At 44.8% G+C, this 16,603-nt stretch overlaps 1 protein-coding gene and 1 long non-coding RNA gene across 2 annotated transcripts in view; one reads left to right on the top strand and one right to left on the bottom strand.

Moving 5' to 3' along the window:
- Window positions 1-16,603, top strand: part of SLC11A2 (solute carrier family 11 member 2) — a 121,949-nt gene that overhangs the window by 72,049 nt on the left and 33,297 nt on the right. The window contains exons 14-15 of the mRNA XM_063952294.1: window positions 3,682-3,835; window positions 13,260-13,313. Of these exons, the coding sequence (XP_063808364.1) occupies window positions 3,682-3,835; window positions 13,260-13,313 (208 nt within the window). The remainder of the gene's footprint in view (window positions 1-3,681; window positions 3,836-13,259; window positions 13,314-16,603) is intronic.
- Window positions 1-16,603, bottom strand: part of LOC135009677 (uncharacterized) — a 112,547-nt gene that overhangs the window by 71,979 nt on the left and 23,965 nt on the right. The window lies entirely within an intron of this gene.

The following is a 16,603-nucleotide window of genomic DNA, read 5'->3' on the forward strand; positions in this document are numbered from 1 at the left end:
GATGGAGTTCGAGGCGACTCCCCCTCGCCGTTACCTCACATCAGCCTTGCCTGCTGCCCTCGGAGGAAGGTAGTACTGGCGGCAATTCACAAGCTGTACTTCCAGCAGGTGAAATCAAGGTACCCCTCCTTCAACAAGGCCGGGGTTACTATTCCAAAATGTTGTGGTACCGAAACCAGACGGTTCGGTGAGACCCATTCTAAAATTGAAATCCTTGAACACTTATATACGAAGGTTCAAGTTCAAAATGGAATCGCTCAGGGCGATTTATTGCAAGCCTGGAAAATTTCATGGTATCACTGGACATCAAGGATGCTTACCTGCATGTCCCTATTTACCCTCTTCACCAGGAGTACCTCAAAATTGTGGTACAGGATTGTCATTACCAATTCTAGACGTTGCCGTTGGTCTGTCCCCGGCACCGAGGTATTTACCAAGGTAATGGCCGAAATAATTATCCCGTACTTGGACGATCTCCTTATAAAGGCGAGGTCCAGGGAGCAGTTGTTCGTCGGAGTACGGCTGGATTATGAATATTCCAAAGTCGCAGCTGGTTCCTACGACGCGTCTACTGTTCCTGGGTATGGTTCTGGACACAGAACTGGATAAAAAGGGTTTCTCCCGGAGGAGAAGTCCAAGGAGTTGTCGTCTCTAGACAAAGACCTCCTAATACGTATACAGGTGTCGGTGCATCAATGCACGCGAGCCCTGGGAAAGATGGTAGCTTCTTACGAAGAAATTCCATTCGCCAGGTCCCATGCAAGGATCTTCCAGTGGGATCTGTGGGACAAGTGGTCCGGGTCGCATCTTCAGATGCATCGGCGGATAACCCTGTCTCCAAGGGCCAGGGTGTCGCTGTTGTGGTGGCTGCAGAGTGCTCATCTTCTAGGGGGCCGCAGATTCGGCATACAGGACTGGGTCCTGGTGACCACGGATGCCAGCCTTCGAGGCTGGGGGGCAGTCACACAGGGAAGAAACTTCCAAGGCTATGGAAAAGTCAGGATACTTCCCTACACATAAATATTCTGGAACTAAGGGCCATTTACAATGCCCTAAGTCAGGCTAGACCCCTGCTTCAACACCGGCCGGTGCTGATCCAGTCAGACAACATCACGGCGGTCGCTCATGTAAACCGACAGGGCGGCACAAGAAGCAGGATGGCGATGGCAGAAGCCACAAGGATTCTCCGATGGGCGGGAAATCATGTGTTAGCACTGTCAGCAGTGTTCATTCCCGGAGTGGACAACTGAGAAGCAGACTTTCTCAGAAGACACGACCTCCACCCGGGAGAGTGGGGACTTCAGCCAGAAGTCTTCCAAATGGTTGTACACCGTTGGGAAAGGCCACAGGTGGACATGATGGCGTCCCGCCTCAACAAACAGCTACAAAGATATTGCGCCAGGTCAAGGGACCCTCAGGCGATAGCTGTGGACGCTCTGGTAACACCGTGGGTGTACCAGTCGGTGTATGTGTTCCCTTCTCTGCCTCTCTTACCCAGGGTAATGAGAATAATAAGAAGGAGAGGAGTAAGAACTATACTCATTGTTCCGGGTTGGCCAAGAAGAGCTTGGTACCCAGAACTCCAAGAAATGATCTCAGAGGACCCATGGCCTCTGCCGCTCAGACAGGACCTGCTGCAGCAGGGGGCCTGTCTGTTCCAAGACGTACCGCGGCTGCGTTTGAAGGCATGGCGGTTGAACGCCGGATCCTGAAGGAAAAGGGCATTCCGGAGGAAGTTATCCCTACGCTATTTAAAGCTAGGACAGAAGTGAACGCAAACCACTATCACCGCATATGGCGGAAATATGTTGCGTGCTGTGAGGCCAGGAAGGCCCCAAAGGAGAAATTTCAGCTAGGTCGATTTCTGCACTTCCTACAGTCAGAAGTGACTATGGGCCTAAAATTGGGTTCCATGAAGGTCCAGATTTCGGCTCTATCGATTTTCTTCCAAAATAGAACTGGCTTCACTGCCTGAAGTTCAGACTTTTGTTAAGGGAGTGCTGCATAGTCAGCCCCCGTTTGTGCCTCAAGTGGCACCGTGGGATCTCAGCGTGGTGTTGGATTTCCTGAAGTCGCATTGGGTTGAGCCACCTAAATCCGTGGAGCTACAATACCTCACGTGGAAAGTGGTCATGCTGTGGGCCTTGGCGTCGGCCAGGCGTGTATCAGAATTGGCGGCTTTGTCATACAAAAGCCCTTATCTGTATTTTATATGGATAAGGCGGAATTGAGGACTCGTTCCCAATTCCTTCCTAAGGTGGTATCAGTTTTCATGTGAACCAACCTATTGTGGTGCCTGCGGCTACTTGGGACTTGGAGGATTCCAAGTTACTGGACGTAGTCAGGGCCCTGAAAAGTATATGTTTCCAGGACGGCTGGAGTCAGGAAAACTGACTCGCTATTTATTCTGTATGCACCCAACAAGCTGGGTGCTCTTGCTTCTAAGCAGACTATTGCTCGCTGGATCTGTAGCACGATTCAACTTGCACATGCTGCGGCTGGACTGCCGCACCCTAAATCTGTAAAAGCCCATTCCACGAGGAAAGTGGGCTCTTCTTGGGCGGCTGCCCAAGGGGTCTCGGCTTTACAACTTTGCCGAGCTGTTACTTGGTCGGGTTCAAACATTTTTGCAACAGTGTACAAGTTTGATACCCTGGCTGAGGAGGACCTAGAGTTTGCTCATTCGGTGCTGCAGAGTCATCCGCACTCTCCCGCCCGTTTGGGAGCTTTGGTATAATCCCCATGGTCCTTACGGAGTCCCAGCATCCACTTAGGACGTCAGAGAAAATAAGATTTTACTCACCGGTAAATCTATTTCTCGTAGTCCGTAGTGGATGCTGGGCGCCCATCCCAAGTGCGGATTGTCTGCAATACTTGTTTATAGTTATTGCTTAACTAAAGGGTTATTGTTGAGCCATCTGTTGAGAGGCTCCGTTATATTTCATACTGTTAACTGGGTATAGTATCACGAGTTATACGGTGTGATTGGTGTGGCTGGTATGAGTCTTACCCGGGATTCAAAATCCTTCCTTATTGTGTCAGCTCTTCCGGGCACAGTATCCTAACTGAGGTCTGGAGGAGGGTCATAGTGGGAGGAGCCAGTGCACACCAGGTAGTCCTAAAGCTTTCTTTAGTTGTGCCCAGTCTCCTGCGGAGCCGCTATTCCCCATGGTCCTTACGTAGTCCCAGCATCCACTACAGACTACGAGAAATAGATTTACCGGTGAGTAAAATCTTATTTCCTACAGGCAAGGAAAGTAGTAACGTCAAAATATTACCATCGTATTTGGAAAAAATATGTATCTTGGTGTGAATCCAAGAAGTTTCCTGCGGTGGAGTTTCAACTGGGACGTTTTCTCCTCTTCCTGCAAACAGGTGTGAATATGGGCCTGAGGTTAGGATCCATAAAGGTCAAATTAATCAGCTGTAAGTCCTAAACCCTTCCTGAATTTGGATGTGAATACCCATACATTAAAGTGGATAGTCTACATACTTATTATATAACTGTAACTTCTATATGTTTTGGCAAAATAAAGTAACAAAAATTGGGTAGGAGTTACTGAAATAGTGCAACAGGTAGGGCTGCTTCTGTTTTTGAACTGTGGAAAGAAAATTAAGTTCTTACGATATTATACTTTATATAAACATACTTTGTAATAATATTTTCCTTTATTTTAACAGAGGTTGGAAGATAGCTGGTGGAATCCTCATACTTCTCGTATGCTGCATAAACATGTACTTTGTGATTGTATATGTGTCTGCCCTGGGCCATGTGGCACTTTATGTGGGAGCAGCCATCTTGTCCATTGCTTATTTATGCTTTGTAGCATATTTGGTAAGTATATGTACTGTATAAAAATGTATGTCAGTAGTTACATCTGTGCGCCATTTAACCGTCAGGAAAGGATGACTGTAAAGAGTTTCTGTACAAGTGGGGAGGTGCTCACTTATCAGGGGCATGAGTGCCCCAGACTATATCATACATAGTATTATTATTTCTGTAGTATAGATGAGTGTGGTTAACACAATATTTATGGCTGGTTTCTTATTGCTCTTTATTTATGGACTTTAAAGCTTTTCCGAGCATAAGATGAAATTGGAAACGTATATGAAAGAGGTGAAGTTTAATTTAATTTTATAAAGATAAAAGGTATATACAACCCATGGCAATCATTCTCGAAGATTGCTTCAAACAATTATGGCAATAAACTGATGAAGATTACAGCAATTATAAAGCACATTTCTCTAACGTCCTAGTGGATGCTGGGAACTCCGAAAGGACCATGGGGAATAGCGGGCTCCGAAGGAGGCTGGGCACTCTAGAAAGATTTATGACTACCTGGTGTGCACTGGCTCCTCCCACTATGACCCTCCTCCAAGCCTCAGTTAGATCTTGTGCCCGGCCGAGGTTGGATGCACACTAGGGGCTCTCCTGAGCCTCTAGAAAGAAAGTATAGAATTAGGTTTTTTATTTTCAGTGAGACCTGCTGGCAACAGGCTCACTGCAGCGAGAGACTAAGGGGAGAAGAAGCGAACTCGCCTGCTTGCAGCCGGATTGGGCTTCTTAGGCTACTGGACACCATTAGCTCCAGAGGATCGACCGCAGGCCCAGTCCTTGGTGTTCGGTCCCGGAGCCGCGCCGCCGTCCCCCTTACAGAGCCAGAAGTAAGAAGAGGTCCGGAAAATCGGCGGCAGAAGACATCAGTCTTCACCAAGGTAGCGCACAGCACTGCAGCTGTGTGCCATTGCTCCTCATGCACACTTCACACTCCGGTCACTGAGGGTGCAGGGCGCTTGGGGGGGGCGCCCTGAGCAGCAATAAAAACACCTTGGCTGGCAAAAATACCACAATATATAGCCCCAGAGGCTATATATGTGGTAAATACCCTGCCAGAATCCAGAAAAAAGCGGGAGAATAGGCCGCGGAAAAGGGGCGGAGCTATCTCCCTCAGACACACTGGCGCCATTTTCTCTTCACAGTGCAACTGGAAGAAAGCTCCCCAGGCTCTCCCCTGTAGTTTTCAGGCTCAAAGGGTTAAAAAGAGAGGGGGGGCACTAAATTTAGGCGCAATATTGTATATACAAGCAGCTATGGGGGAAAATTCACTCAGTTATAGTGTTAATCCCCACATTATATAGCGCTCTGGTGTGTGCTGGCATACTCTCTCTCTGTCTCCCCAAAGGGCTTTGTGGGGTCCTGTCCTCAGTCAGAGCATTCCCTGTGTGTGTGCGGTGTGTCGGTACAGCTGTGTCGACATGTTTGAGGAGGAGGCTTATATAGTGACGGAGCAGATGCCGATAAATGTGATGTCGCCCCCTGTGGGGCCGACACCAGAGTGGATGGTTAGGTGAAAGTATTAACCGACAGTGTCAACTCCTTACATAAAAGGGTGGATGACGTAACAGCTGTGGGACAGCCGGCTTCTCAGCCCGCGCCTGCCCAGGCGTCTCAAAGGCCATCAGGGGCTCAAAAACGCCCGCTCATTCAGATGGCAGACACAGATGTCGACATGGAGTCTGACTCCAGTGTCGACAAGGTTGAGACATATACACAATCCACTAGGAACATCCGTGACTTGATCCCGGCAATAAAAAATGTGTTACACATTTCTGACATTAACCTCTAAAAATGGGTTTTTATGTTTGGGGAGAAAAAGCAGGCAGTGTTTTGTTCCCCCATCAGTTGAATGAATGAAGTGTGTGAGAAGCGTGGGTTCCCCCTGATAAGAAACTGGTAATTTCTAAAAAGTTACTGATGGCGTACCTTTTCCCGCCAGAGGATAAGTTACGCTGGGAGATATCCCCTAGGGTGGATAAGGCGCTCACACGGTTGTCAAAATAGGTGGCACTGCCGTTTTAGGAACGGCCACTTTGAAGGTACCTGTTGATAAAAAGCAGGAGGCTATCCTGAAGTCTGTTTTTACACACTCAGGTACTAGACTGAAACCTGCAGAGCGTGCTGCTGCAGCGTGGTCGGTGACCCTGTCAAACATACTAGTTTGCTAACATGAGAACATATTAAAGACGTCGTCTTATATATGAGGGATGCACAGAGGTATATTTTGCCGGCTGGCATCCAAAATGAATGTAATGTCCATTCTGTCAGGAGGGTATTAGAGACCTGTCACTGGACAGGTGATGCTGACTTTAAAAGGCGAGATTCTGCCTTATAAGGGTGAGGAATTATTTGGGGATGGTCTCTGGGACCTCGTATCCGCAGCAACAGCTGGGAAGAAATATTTTTACCTCAGTTTTCCTCACAGACTAAGAAAGCACTGTATTATCAGGTACAGTCCTTTCGGCTTCAGAAAAGCAAGCGGGTCAAAGGCGCTTCCTTTCTGTACAGAGACAAGGGAAGAGGGAAAAAGCTGCACCAGTCAGCCTGTTCCCAGAATCATAATTCTTCTCTCGCTTCCTCTGAGTCCACAGCATGACGCGGGGGCTCCACAGGTGTAGCCAGGTACGGTGGGGGGCCGTCTCAAAAATTTCAGCGATCAGTGGGCTCGCTCACAGGTGGATCCCTTTTTTCATTCAAGTAGTATTTCAAGGGTACAAGCTGGAATTCGAGATGTCTTCCCCCCGCCGTTTCCTCAAATATGCCTTGCCGACAACTCCCTCAGGCAGGGAGGCTGTGCTAGAGGCAATTTATAAGCTGTATTCCCATCAGGTAATACTTAAGGTGCCCCTACTTCAACAAGGACGGGGTTACTTTTCCACACGGTTTGGGGTACCGAAACCGCATGGTTCGGTGTGACCCTTTTTTATATTTAAAATCCTTGAACACATACATAAAAAAATTCAAGTTCAAGATGGAATCGCTCAGGGCGGTTATTGCAAGCCTGGACGAGGGGGATTACATGGTATCCCGGGACATCAAGGATGCTTACCTGCATGTCCCCATTTACTATCCTCGCCAGGAGTACCTCAGATTTGTGGTACAGGATTACCATTACCAAGTCCAGACTCTGCCGTTTGGACTGTACATGGCACCGAGGGTGTTACCAAGGTAATGGCCGGAATGATGATACTCCTTCGAAAAAGGGGAGTTTTTAATGATCCCGTACTGGGACAATCTCCTTATAAGGGCGAGGTCCAAGGAGCAGTTGCTAGTCGGGGTAGCACTATTTTGGAAAGTGCTACAACAGCACGGTTGGATTCTAAACAGTCCAAAGACACAGCTGTTTCCTACGACACGTCTACTGTTCCTGGGGATGGTTCTGGACACAGACCAGAAATAAGTGTTTCTCCCGGAGGAGAAAGCCAAGGAGCTGTCATCTCTAGTCAGAGACCTCCTGAAGCCAAAACAGTTATTGGTGCATCATTGCACGCGAGTCCTGGGAAAAATGATAGCTTCCTACGAAGCAATCCCATTCGGCAGGTTCCATGCAAGAACTTTTCAGGGGAACCTGTTAGACAAGTGGTCCGGATCACATCTTCAGATGCATCGGCTGATAACCCTGTCTCCAAGGACCAGGGTATCTCTACTGTAGTGGCTGCAGAGTGCCCATCTTCAAGAGGGCCGCAGGTTCGACATACAGGACTAGGTCCTAGTGACCATGGATGCCAGCCTTTGAGGCTGGGGGGCAGTCACACAGGGAAGAAGCTTCCAGGGACTTTGGTCAAGTCAGGTGACTTCCCTACATAAATATTCTGGAACTGAGGGCCATTTACAGTGCCCTGAGTCAGGCAAGGCCTCTGCTTCAAAAGGCCGGTCCTGATCCAATCAGACAACATCACGTCAGTCGCCCATGTAAACCAACAGGGCGGCACAAGAAGCAGGATGGCGATGGCAGAAGCCACAAGGATTCTCCGATGGGCGGAAAATCATGTGTTAGCACTGTCAGCAGTGTTCATTCCCGGAGTGGACAACTGGGAAGCAGATCTTCTCAGCAGACACGACTTCCACCCGAGAGAGTGGGACTTCATCCAGAAGTCTTCCTAAGGATTGTACACCATTGGGAAAGGCCACAGGTGGACATGAAGGCGTCCCGCCTCAACAAAAAGCTATAAAAGATATTGCGCCAGGTCAAGGGACCTTCAGGCGATAGCTGTGGACGCTCTGGTAACACCGTGGGTGTACCAGTCTGTTTATGTGTTCCCCCCTCTGCCTCTCATACCAAAGGTACTGAGAATAATAAGAAGGCGAGGAGTAAGAACGATACTCGTGGTTCCGGATTGGCCAAGAAGAGCCTGGTACCCAGAACTTCAAGAATTTATATCAGAGGACCCATGGCCTCTGTCGCTCAGACAGGACCTGCTGCAGCAGGGGCCCTGTCTGTTCCAAGACTTACCGCAGGTACGTTTTGATGGCATGGCGGTTGAACGCCGGATCCTAAAGGAAAAGGGCATTCCGGAGGAAGTCATTCCTACGCTGATTCAAGCCAGGAAAGATGTAACTGCAAAACATTATCACCGCATATGGCGGAAATATGTTGCTTGGTGTGAGGCCACAAAAGGCCCCAACAGAGGAATTTCAACTAGGTCGATTTCTGCATTTCCTACAAGCAGGAGTGTCTATGGGCCTAAAATTAGGCTCCATTAAGATACAGATCTCGGCTCTGTCGATTTTCTTCCAGAAAGAATTAACTTCAGTACCTGAAGTTCAGACATTGTAAAAGGAGTGCTGCATATTCAGCCCCCGGTTGTGCCTCCAGTGGCACCTTGGGATCTCAACGTGGTGTTGAGTTTCTTAAAATCACATTGGTTTGAACCACTAAAAATATTGACCTTGGCTTCGGCCAGGCGTGTATCAGAATTGGCGGCTTTGTCATATAAAAGTCCTTATCTGTTTTTCCATATGGAGAGGGCAGAATTGAGGACTCGTCCCCAGTTTCTCCCTAAGGTGGTATCAGTTTTTCACTTGAACCAACCTATTGTGGTGCCTGCGGCTACTAGGGACTTGGAGGATTCCAAGTTACTGGACGTAGTCAGGGCCTTGAAAAATTATGTTTCCAGGACGGCTAGAGTCAAGAAAATTGACTCGCTATTTATCCTGTATGCACCCAACAGGCTGGGTGCTCCTGCTTCTAAGCAGACTATCGCTCGCTGGATCTGTGACACGATTCAGCAGGCGCATTCTGCGGCTGGACTGCCGCATCCTAAATCAGTGAAAGCCCATTCCACAGGGAAGGTGGGCTCATCTTGGGCGGCTGCCCGAGAGGTCTCGGCTTTAAAACTTTGCCGAGCTGTTACTTGGTCAGGGGCAAACACGTTTGCAAAATTCTACAAATTTGATACCCTGGCTGAGGAGGACCTTGAGTTCTCTCATTCGGTGCTGCAGAGTCATCCGCACTCTCCCGCCCGTTTGGGAGCTTTGGTATAATCCCCATGGTCCTTTCGGAGTTCCCAGCATCCACTAGGACGTTAGAGAAAATAAGATTTTACTCACCGGTAAATCTATTTCTCGTAGTCCGTAGTGGATGCTGGGCGCCCATCCCAAGTGCGGATTGTCTGCAATACTTGTAAATAGTTATTGCTAACTAAAGGGTTATTGTTGAGCCATCTGTTGAGAGGCTCAGTTGTTTTCATACTGTCAAACTGGATATAGTATCACGAGTTGTACGGTGTGATTGGTGTGGCTGGTATGAGTCTTACCCGGGATTCAAAATCCTTCCTTATTATGTCAGCTCGTCCGGGCACAGTATCCTAACTGAGGCTTGGAGGAGGGTCATAGTGGGAGGAGCCAGTGCACACCAGGTAGTCCTAAATCTTTCTAGAGTGCCCAGCCTCCTTCGGAGCCCGCTATTCCCCATGGTCCTTTCGGAGTTCCCAGCATCCACTACGGACTACGAGAAATAGATTTACCGGTGAGTAAAATCTTATTTTATGTATCACCCCACTTGTAGGTGGAAACCTTGTACACACTGTCCTGTTAGTCTCTCCTTATGGCTCTTTGTTTAAATGTTTTTTTCACTCAACATAAAAAACAACTTTGTACTGTATATGGCAGTAGTACATAGAATTGTGGGACCCCATCCCATGAGCATCTGATGCCCCTTACTCTTGGTGGCTGAGTGATAGTGCACAATGCTATTGCTAACAGTGGGATGAGTTCAATTCAAAGCGTTGTGCCACATATCATCAGTAGTGTAGTAAGTACATTGCATGTTTCTTGTGACGCAGTGGGCACAATGTGCCATCCCGTTTCTTAAACTTAGATACCTTGGGTTTTATTTACATAGCGTCTGGTTGTAGATCCCAGTGCTTCTGATTAGTTTTTATGCCCAATATTTGAAAGCCACGGCTAGTAAAAGCATTTCCTTTTAATTATTGGGCATAAGACACAATCCGAAGCATCGGGTTTACAACCCATGTCTTTGTAAGTAAACCTCCTTACAACCCTCTTAATATGAAGCCATTCCACCACTGTAGGCCTAGTTTCATCCTTTTCACTCCACTCCATTGATCTTTACAGTGACTCCTACTATCCCCACCCCTCTCCCTATTCTTCCACCTTCTTGATTCTCTTTCTTCTCTTGTCCCTTTCTCCACTCAAAAGGCAACAATGTCTGTTGTTTTCAGTTTTCTTGTTATGTAACTATTTTTCCATACATAGCAGTTGCTAATAGGATAACCACCTAATAGGTTCGTGGGGGCTATCCCATTAGCCCCGTTGCCGGCGTGCTGATCCCCTGATGCTGGCACTTATCATGACCTCAGGCACCCGAAGTATAATCTGTGAAAAGCAGCCTGTGGATCCGTGATAACACATAGGTCTGGGAACACATCCCAGATCCCATGTGTTTTCAGTTTCACCCAAGAACAGGACCCTTTTCGCTTGAAAAAAAGGTCATTTTTGTACCGTCAGGCAGTTTTCTTCAGACAAAAATGCAGCGGGGTTAATAGGATACACCCCATTGTATTATGTTATCTGCCAAGGACTTGCTGCATGCTATAATGTCCTGACTCAGAGTTGTACACAAGTGCTCCAAAATTGTCCAACAATATAGTAGATCCTTGATGTGATGATTAGCTGATGTAGTCAAGTCACATGTTATCATGAAATTTTCACATGAATTCACACGTAATCCATAAATATTAACATGAAAAAAATGAATGAACATATAATGGTGTAATACTGTATATGAGCAAAGTTCCACCCACGGTGTAGTCAGGGAGAAAATGGACGTGTGAACAGTCCCTATGCAAAAGAACAGATCCTCTTCCTTTTATGTGCCACCCCAAAGTGGTGAAGGAAACTTGAATAACTTCTTACATGTATGCTTACTTGTAACTAAAAGGTGTGACGCATATAAAGATTTCTTTTGGGCCTCTCAATGCACACCGGAAGGATATGTATGGAGACTGGGATCTCTCAAGACGTATATGAAGCCAAAAAAGGGACCGTATTCTATTTTATTTTCATGCAAAAAGGTATAACCTGTGGTATCTATAATTCATGGGATTACATATACCTATTATTGATATGTTATTCAAGTTTCCTTCACCACTTTAAGGTGGCACATAAAAGGAAGAGGATCTGTTCTTTTGGATTGGGACTGTTCACACATCCATTTTCTCCCTGACTACACCGTGGGTGGAACTTTTCTCATATACAGTATTACACTATTATATGTTCATTCATTTTTTTCATGTGAATATTTCTGGATTACGTGTAAATTCATGTGAAAATTTCCGGATAACGTGTGACCTGACTACATCCGCTAATCATCACATCAAGGATCTACTATATTGCTGGACAATTTTGGAGCGCAAGTGAGACTGTACCTTTTTCTCCTACTGTATATACATTTCTAGGTTTGGTGACCTATTTGTTCTTCTGCTGCTCCACTGTGCAGCGCCACAGGCAGAATTGTTTCTTTTCCATTTCCAGAGTTGTACACAAGTTCATTATTTGGATGGATCCAGGGATTTTTCGCACTGCACATGCCTCCGCGTCTAGCATATACAAGCATGGGCAACTATAGGCGATTCATCTCATACGCATCTCAGCTGCAGCTGAATTGGTGCAACTGGGTTTTAGTGATATCCAGGCTTCAGCACAGATGGTTAAATCAAAATAACTGAGCTACTAATTAAGTCACCTGTGCTGAAGCCTGGATATCACTAAAACATGCACTGTTGGTGTGCCTTGAGGACCGTGGTTGGGAATGCCTGATGTAGATGGTGTTGCTGGCTATTCACAGGTGAGCGACACTGAGATCTGTCTGGTAGCAGGTACATTATAGGGCTGGTGGAAATGAGCGCCTATGGTAATCTCAGCTACTCTAAATATGGGCTAATATCCACATTTATGTCCGTGCACATGATGCAGCCACAATCACGGCCCGCTTATGTGCAACTCTGAGTCAGGACCCAGGTGTGTAGAAGTGAGTGTGAAATTTATAAGTGTCGCCAAGAAACATGTAATTTACACAATGCAGCTTTGGTATTTTTGTATTGTTTTTCCTTTATGTCCTGTATAGTTTTGAAGAGCATTATGATGGGGTTTAAGTCACCAGCGTAGAATGTAGGGCCTAATTCTGAGTTGATCACAGCAGCAAATATTTTAGCAGTTGGGCAAAACCTTGGGGGTAATTCCAAGTTGATCGCAGCAGGAAATTTTTTAGCAGTTGGGCAAAACCATGTGCACTGCAGGGGGGGCATATATAACATGTGCAGAGAGAGATAGATTTGGGTGTGGTGAGTTCAATCTGCAATCTAAATTGCAGTGTAAAAATAAAGCAGCAAGTATTTACCCTGCACAGAAACAAAATAACCCACCCAAATCTTACTCTCTCTACACATGTTATATCTGCCTCCTCTGCAGTGCACATGGTTTTGCCCAATTGCTATCAAAAATCCTGCTGCGATCAACTTGGAATTACCCCCCATGTGCACTGCAGGGGGGACAGATATAACATATGCAGAGAGAGTTAGATTTGGGTGGGGTGTGTTCAAACTGAAATCTAAATTGCAGTGTAAAAATAAAGCAGCCAGTATTATACCCTGCACAGAAACAAAATAGCCCACCCAAATCTAACTCTCTCTGCAAATGTTATATCTGCCCCCCCTGCAGTGCACATGGTTTTGCCCAATTGCTATAAAACTTGCTGCTGCGATCAACTCAGAATTACCCCCGTAGTGTCCGATTTACAGATCGTTTCAGTGACTATTATGGTGCTGAGAGTACAAGATGTAAGTCGCCTATACCCATTGCATACAGGCTGTTCTTATGGTGGTTGTAACATTGCAACTCTGTAAATGTTGGCAGGTTTTTGTGTTGCTCTCCTAACACTGCTGTTTTATATTACATGCAGACGTGGCAATGTTTGGTTGCCTTGGGCCTGAAGTTCCTCGATTGCTGCCAGACGGTAAGCATCCATCAGATAATGCTTGCCGAAGATCAAGCTGATTCCTCTATTATTAACTAAGGGATTGAAGTCTATCTGGGCATGGCAAGTAGCCATCAGAGCCAGTGTGTTTCTATGGTTTACTGTGTGAACATACCAAATGTATGTGCGTTTTGCACAGAAGACACTATTAATATTATTATTTTGTCCTAATCATGGCTGTATGTTTTTCTTGTACTCTGTTACATATGTACTGGTTGTTACGCTGTGCAGTTTAATTCCTTCTTTTGCATAGAAACAGTTTGGATGAATCAAAACAACCTTTTGGTGACTGTTTTCACATGACCTCAAACAGCATTATTTATCAGTCACCAATTATTTCGAATATTTTGCTCATATGAGCACCACAGCAAATCTGTAGCATTTTTTTTTTTTTAAATAATGGTTAGATCTGTTTATGCAATTGTTTGCGCACATCAAGGCTCATACTAGACCTGTTCAATCTGGTGATATATATTTATCTTCCATTTCACTTTGAAGGGGGTGTCAACCCCAAATGGTTTTTTTCTTATTGCCACACAGAAATGGCCCAGTACTGCTGCTGTTATCTATACTTAGCCGCCATCTGCTGGGCTTTAGGAATGTAGAGAATCCAACGATAAAGTACTGGAAAACTGGATAATGTAGGAGATTAAAATCTACCGTTGATGTCAGTGCTGCAATGAATGTGGCACTTGTCTGATTGGCCACCACAGACATCCAATCAGGTGCTACTTTTGCTTTCATATTTTTATGCATAGCCGTTTTTAATTTGGGATGACCATCGGTAGGTCACCATTGATGGTTAACATCAATGAGAAGAAATCATCTGCAAGGGAACCATCAATGGTTTCACTCACCGATGGTCATCCCTGCTTTACTATAATATGCCGCGGGCCAATAAGTGCATGGGGGCGAATCTTTGTGGGAGTGTTGGGGGAGGAGCTAAGCTCTGTGTCCTGACACCTTGAGGAAAAAAAGAAAAAATTTGGTGGGCCATATATCATCAATAGCAGGGAACTATACGTTTCTCCCCCATCGATGGGAAAAGTATTCTACATCGGGCATAGACCATCAATGATTTAGAATCATTGATGGTCGATTGCCATCCCTATTTTTAATCTCCTTTACCACCCAGTCTTCCAGCTGTAACTCCTGGATGATACCCAGACTTCAGTGCACTCTGGTGGAGATCGTCAGGTGACAGAAAGTGACTGTTGGATGACCCTTTTAAGGCAGCTGCTTACATTAGGGTTATGCTTAGAATTAAAAAAAGAAAAATACAAGTAAAAATCTGCAGATAGTATTTAAGAAAATTCCTTAACAATATGTACTTTTGTGTTGTTATTATTATTATTATATAACAATGTTTTAAACCTATAACAACCAATTATTGGACGTTAGCCATTTTGAAATAATGATAAACCGTAGTCATCTGAGCCTTAAATCCATTACATGACTAATAAAGTGAACAAAATGTTAGACCTTAAGTATTTTAAACAAAAATATCCACTCCCTGTATACATACATGAGCTATAAACAGTACTAACTAAATCTACCTAAATCACTGATAACCCAGCGTGCAGGGTGTAAATAGGTTTAAGGCCAATTAATCATGCTGCTAAATAAGCTGCTAAATGCAAACTGACCACCATAATTATTTGGTATCATGGAATAACATCTGTGAGGATGCACTGGGACGTAGTTTCCTTTAGCTGTGGTTCTGATGGTCCAGTGAAAGCTGACTAAATGTCTGTGTGCCTGTGTCAGCGGTGGAAGGTAATATTGCACTATTTATGTACACCTACCCAGGGCCAGAGTTGTATCATTGGTCTATTTAAGGACAGTGTGAGACACTTTCTGCAAGGTGAAGGGAGAATTCATTCAATCTGATTTTAATCACCTTTGAAAAGCACTGTGTATACATAACCGCCATGCACAAAGATAATAGCCAGATTTATTGTATTAGTGGTATTCATGTATGTGGTTCTTACAGGATAACCATGTCTAAAGAAAGAAAGAAAATAAATAAAATAAATATATAAATAAATATATGTATATGTGTGTGTATATATATATATATATATATATATATATATATATATATATATAAATTATGTTCGATTTTTGCCATTTTCAATAGTACAAGCAACAAAATAGAATTTTATGACATTCTAAAACAATAAAAAAAAAGCTATAAATGCTGCTAATGGGTTTCTGTGTTATTTAAACATATTCTGTGTAACTAATGGAGGAATTCCTAATACTGTAGTTTCAGATATAAAAAGAATTGTGTAGAAATATTGGCAACAAAAGTATATGATCGGAAGTGGCAAATGAAGGATGGGATTCCACCTGCCCCATACTTGACTTATGTAACAATGTTCTCTTTTCCTAAATGAATAGAACATATTAATGCCATGTATGAACTCTTCCTGCCCTCAACACCTCAGGCTGGGCCCTCAGTGGCTACTCAGTGATATAAATATGGGTATAAAACAGTATGTAAATAAATGGGGATCAGTGAATGTGATATCTCAGAATAAAAAACACTTAGGGTACCAAGAAGGTGATAAAAGGGAGTAAGAAATAAAAAAATAAAAAAAGTAAGAAAAAAAGTTTTGGACAGAAGTTACTCATTTGATGACCATAGTATTTTGAGGTGTATAAATCTCCCTTCATTCCTTTTGCTCCTTTGGACATTTGTGGGGTATGCACTTTGAACGTTTGTACATATATGCTGTATTTGGTAATAGTGTCCGAATTATCTTCAGACCTGGATAATCACTGGGAGCTCTTAGGCACCCCCGGATGCATTCCCCAGTATGTTACCCTTGCCACATATGCTTTGTCAAGGCATGCGTGACCAGGGTCTTGTGTCGGTGAGCTCTGTAATGTAGAAAGAGCATGCACTGCACCACCGGATCCCACTGTGCAAGGAACAAATTATGTAACTGGAGATATCTAACATGCTTGTAGCAAACAAAATGTGGTTAAGTTTGGCAATTCTTAGGTAATGCTCATTGGCACATAACGGTATTCGGTAAGGTAGAAGTCTATTGCAATCTGCAACATAAATAGACCAAATTTGATAGTTGCTTTTTAATAGTGGATTTGGGTGACTCAAGTATGGCATATATGATGTCTGAAGTACCACTATAACAAGCCTGACCTAGAACATATGCCACATAAGTGGCATCTCCCATTAACCAGGAGTTATTCTATCTAAGCTTGAAATGTCAGCTGGCTTATGTAAAAGCCACAATGAGCAA

The sequence above is a fragment of the Pseudophryne corroboree genome, chromosome 2 (assembly GCF_028390025.1).
Source record: "Pseudophryne corroboree isolate aPseCor3 chromosome 2, aPseCor3.hap2, whole genome shotgun sequence".
Classification (NCBI taxonomy): Eukaryota; Metazoa; Chordata; class Amphibia; order Anura; family Myobatrachidae; genus Pseudophryne; species Pseudophryne corroboree.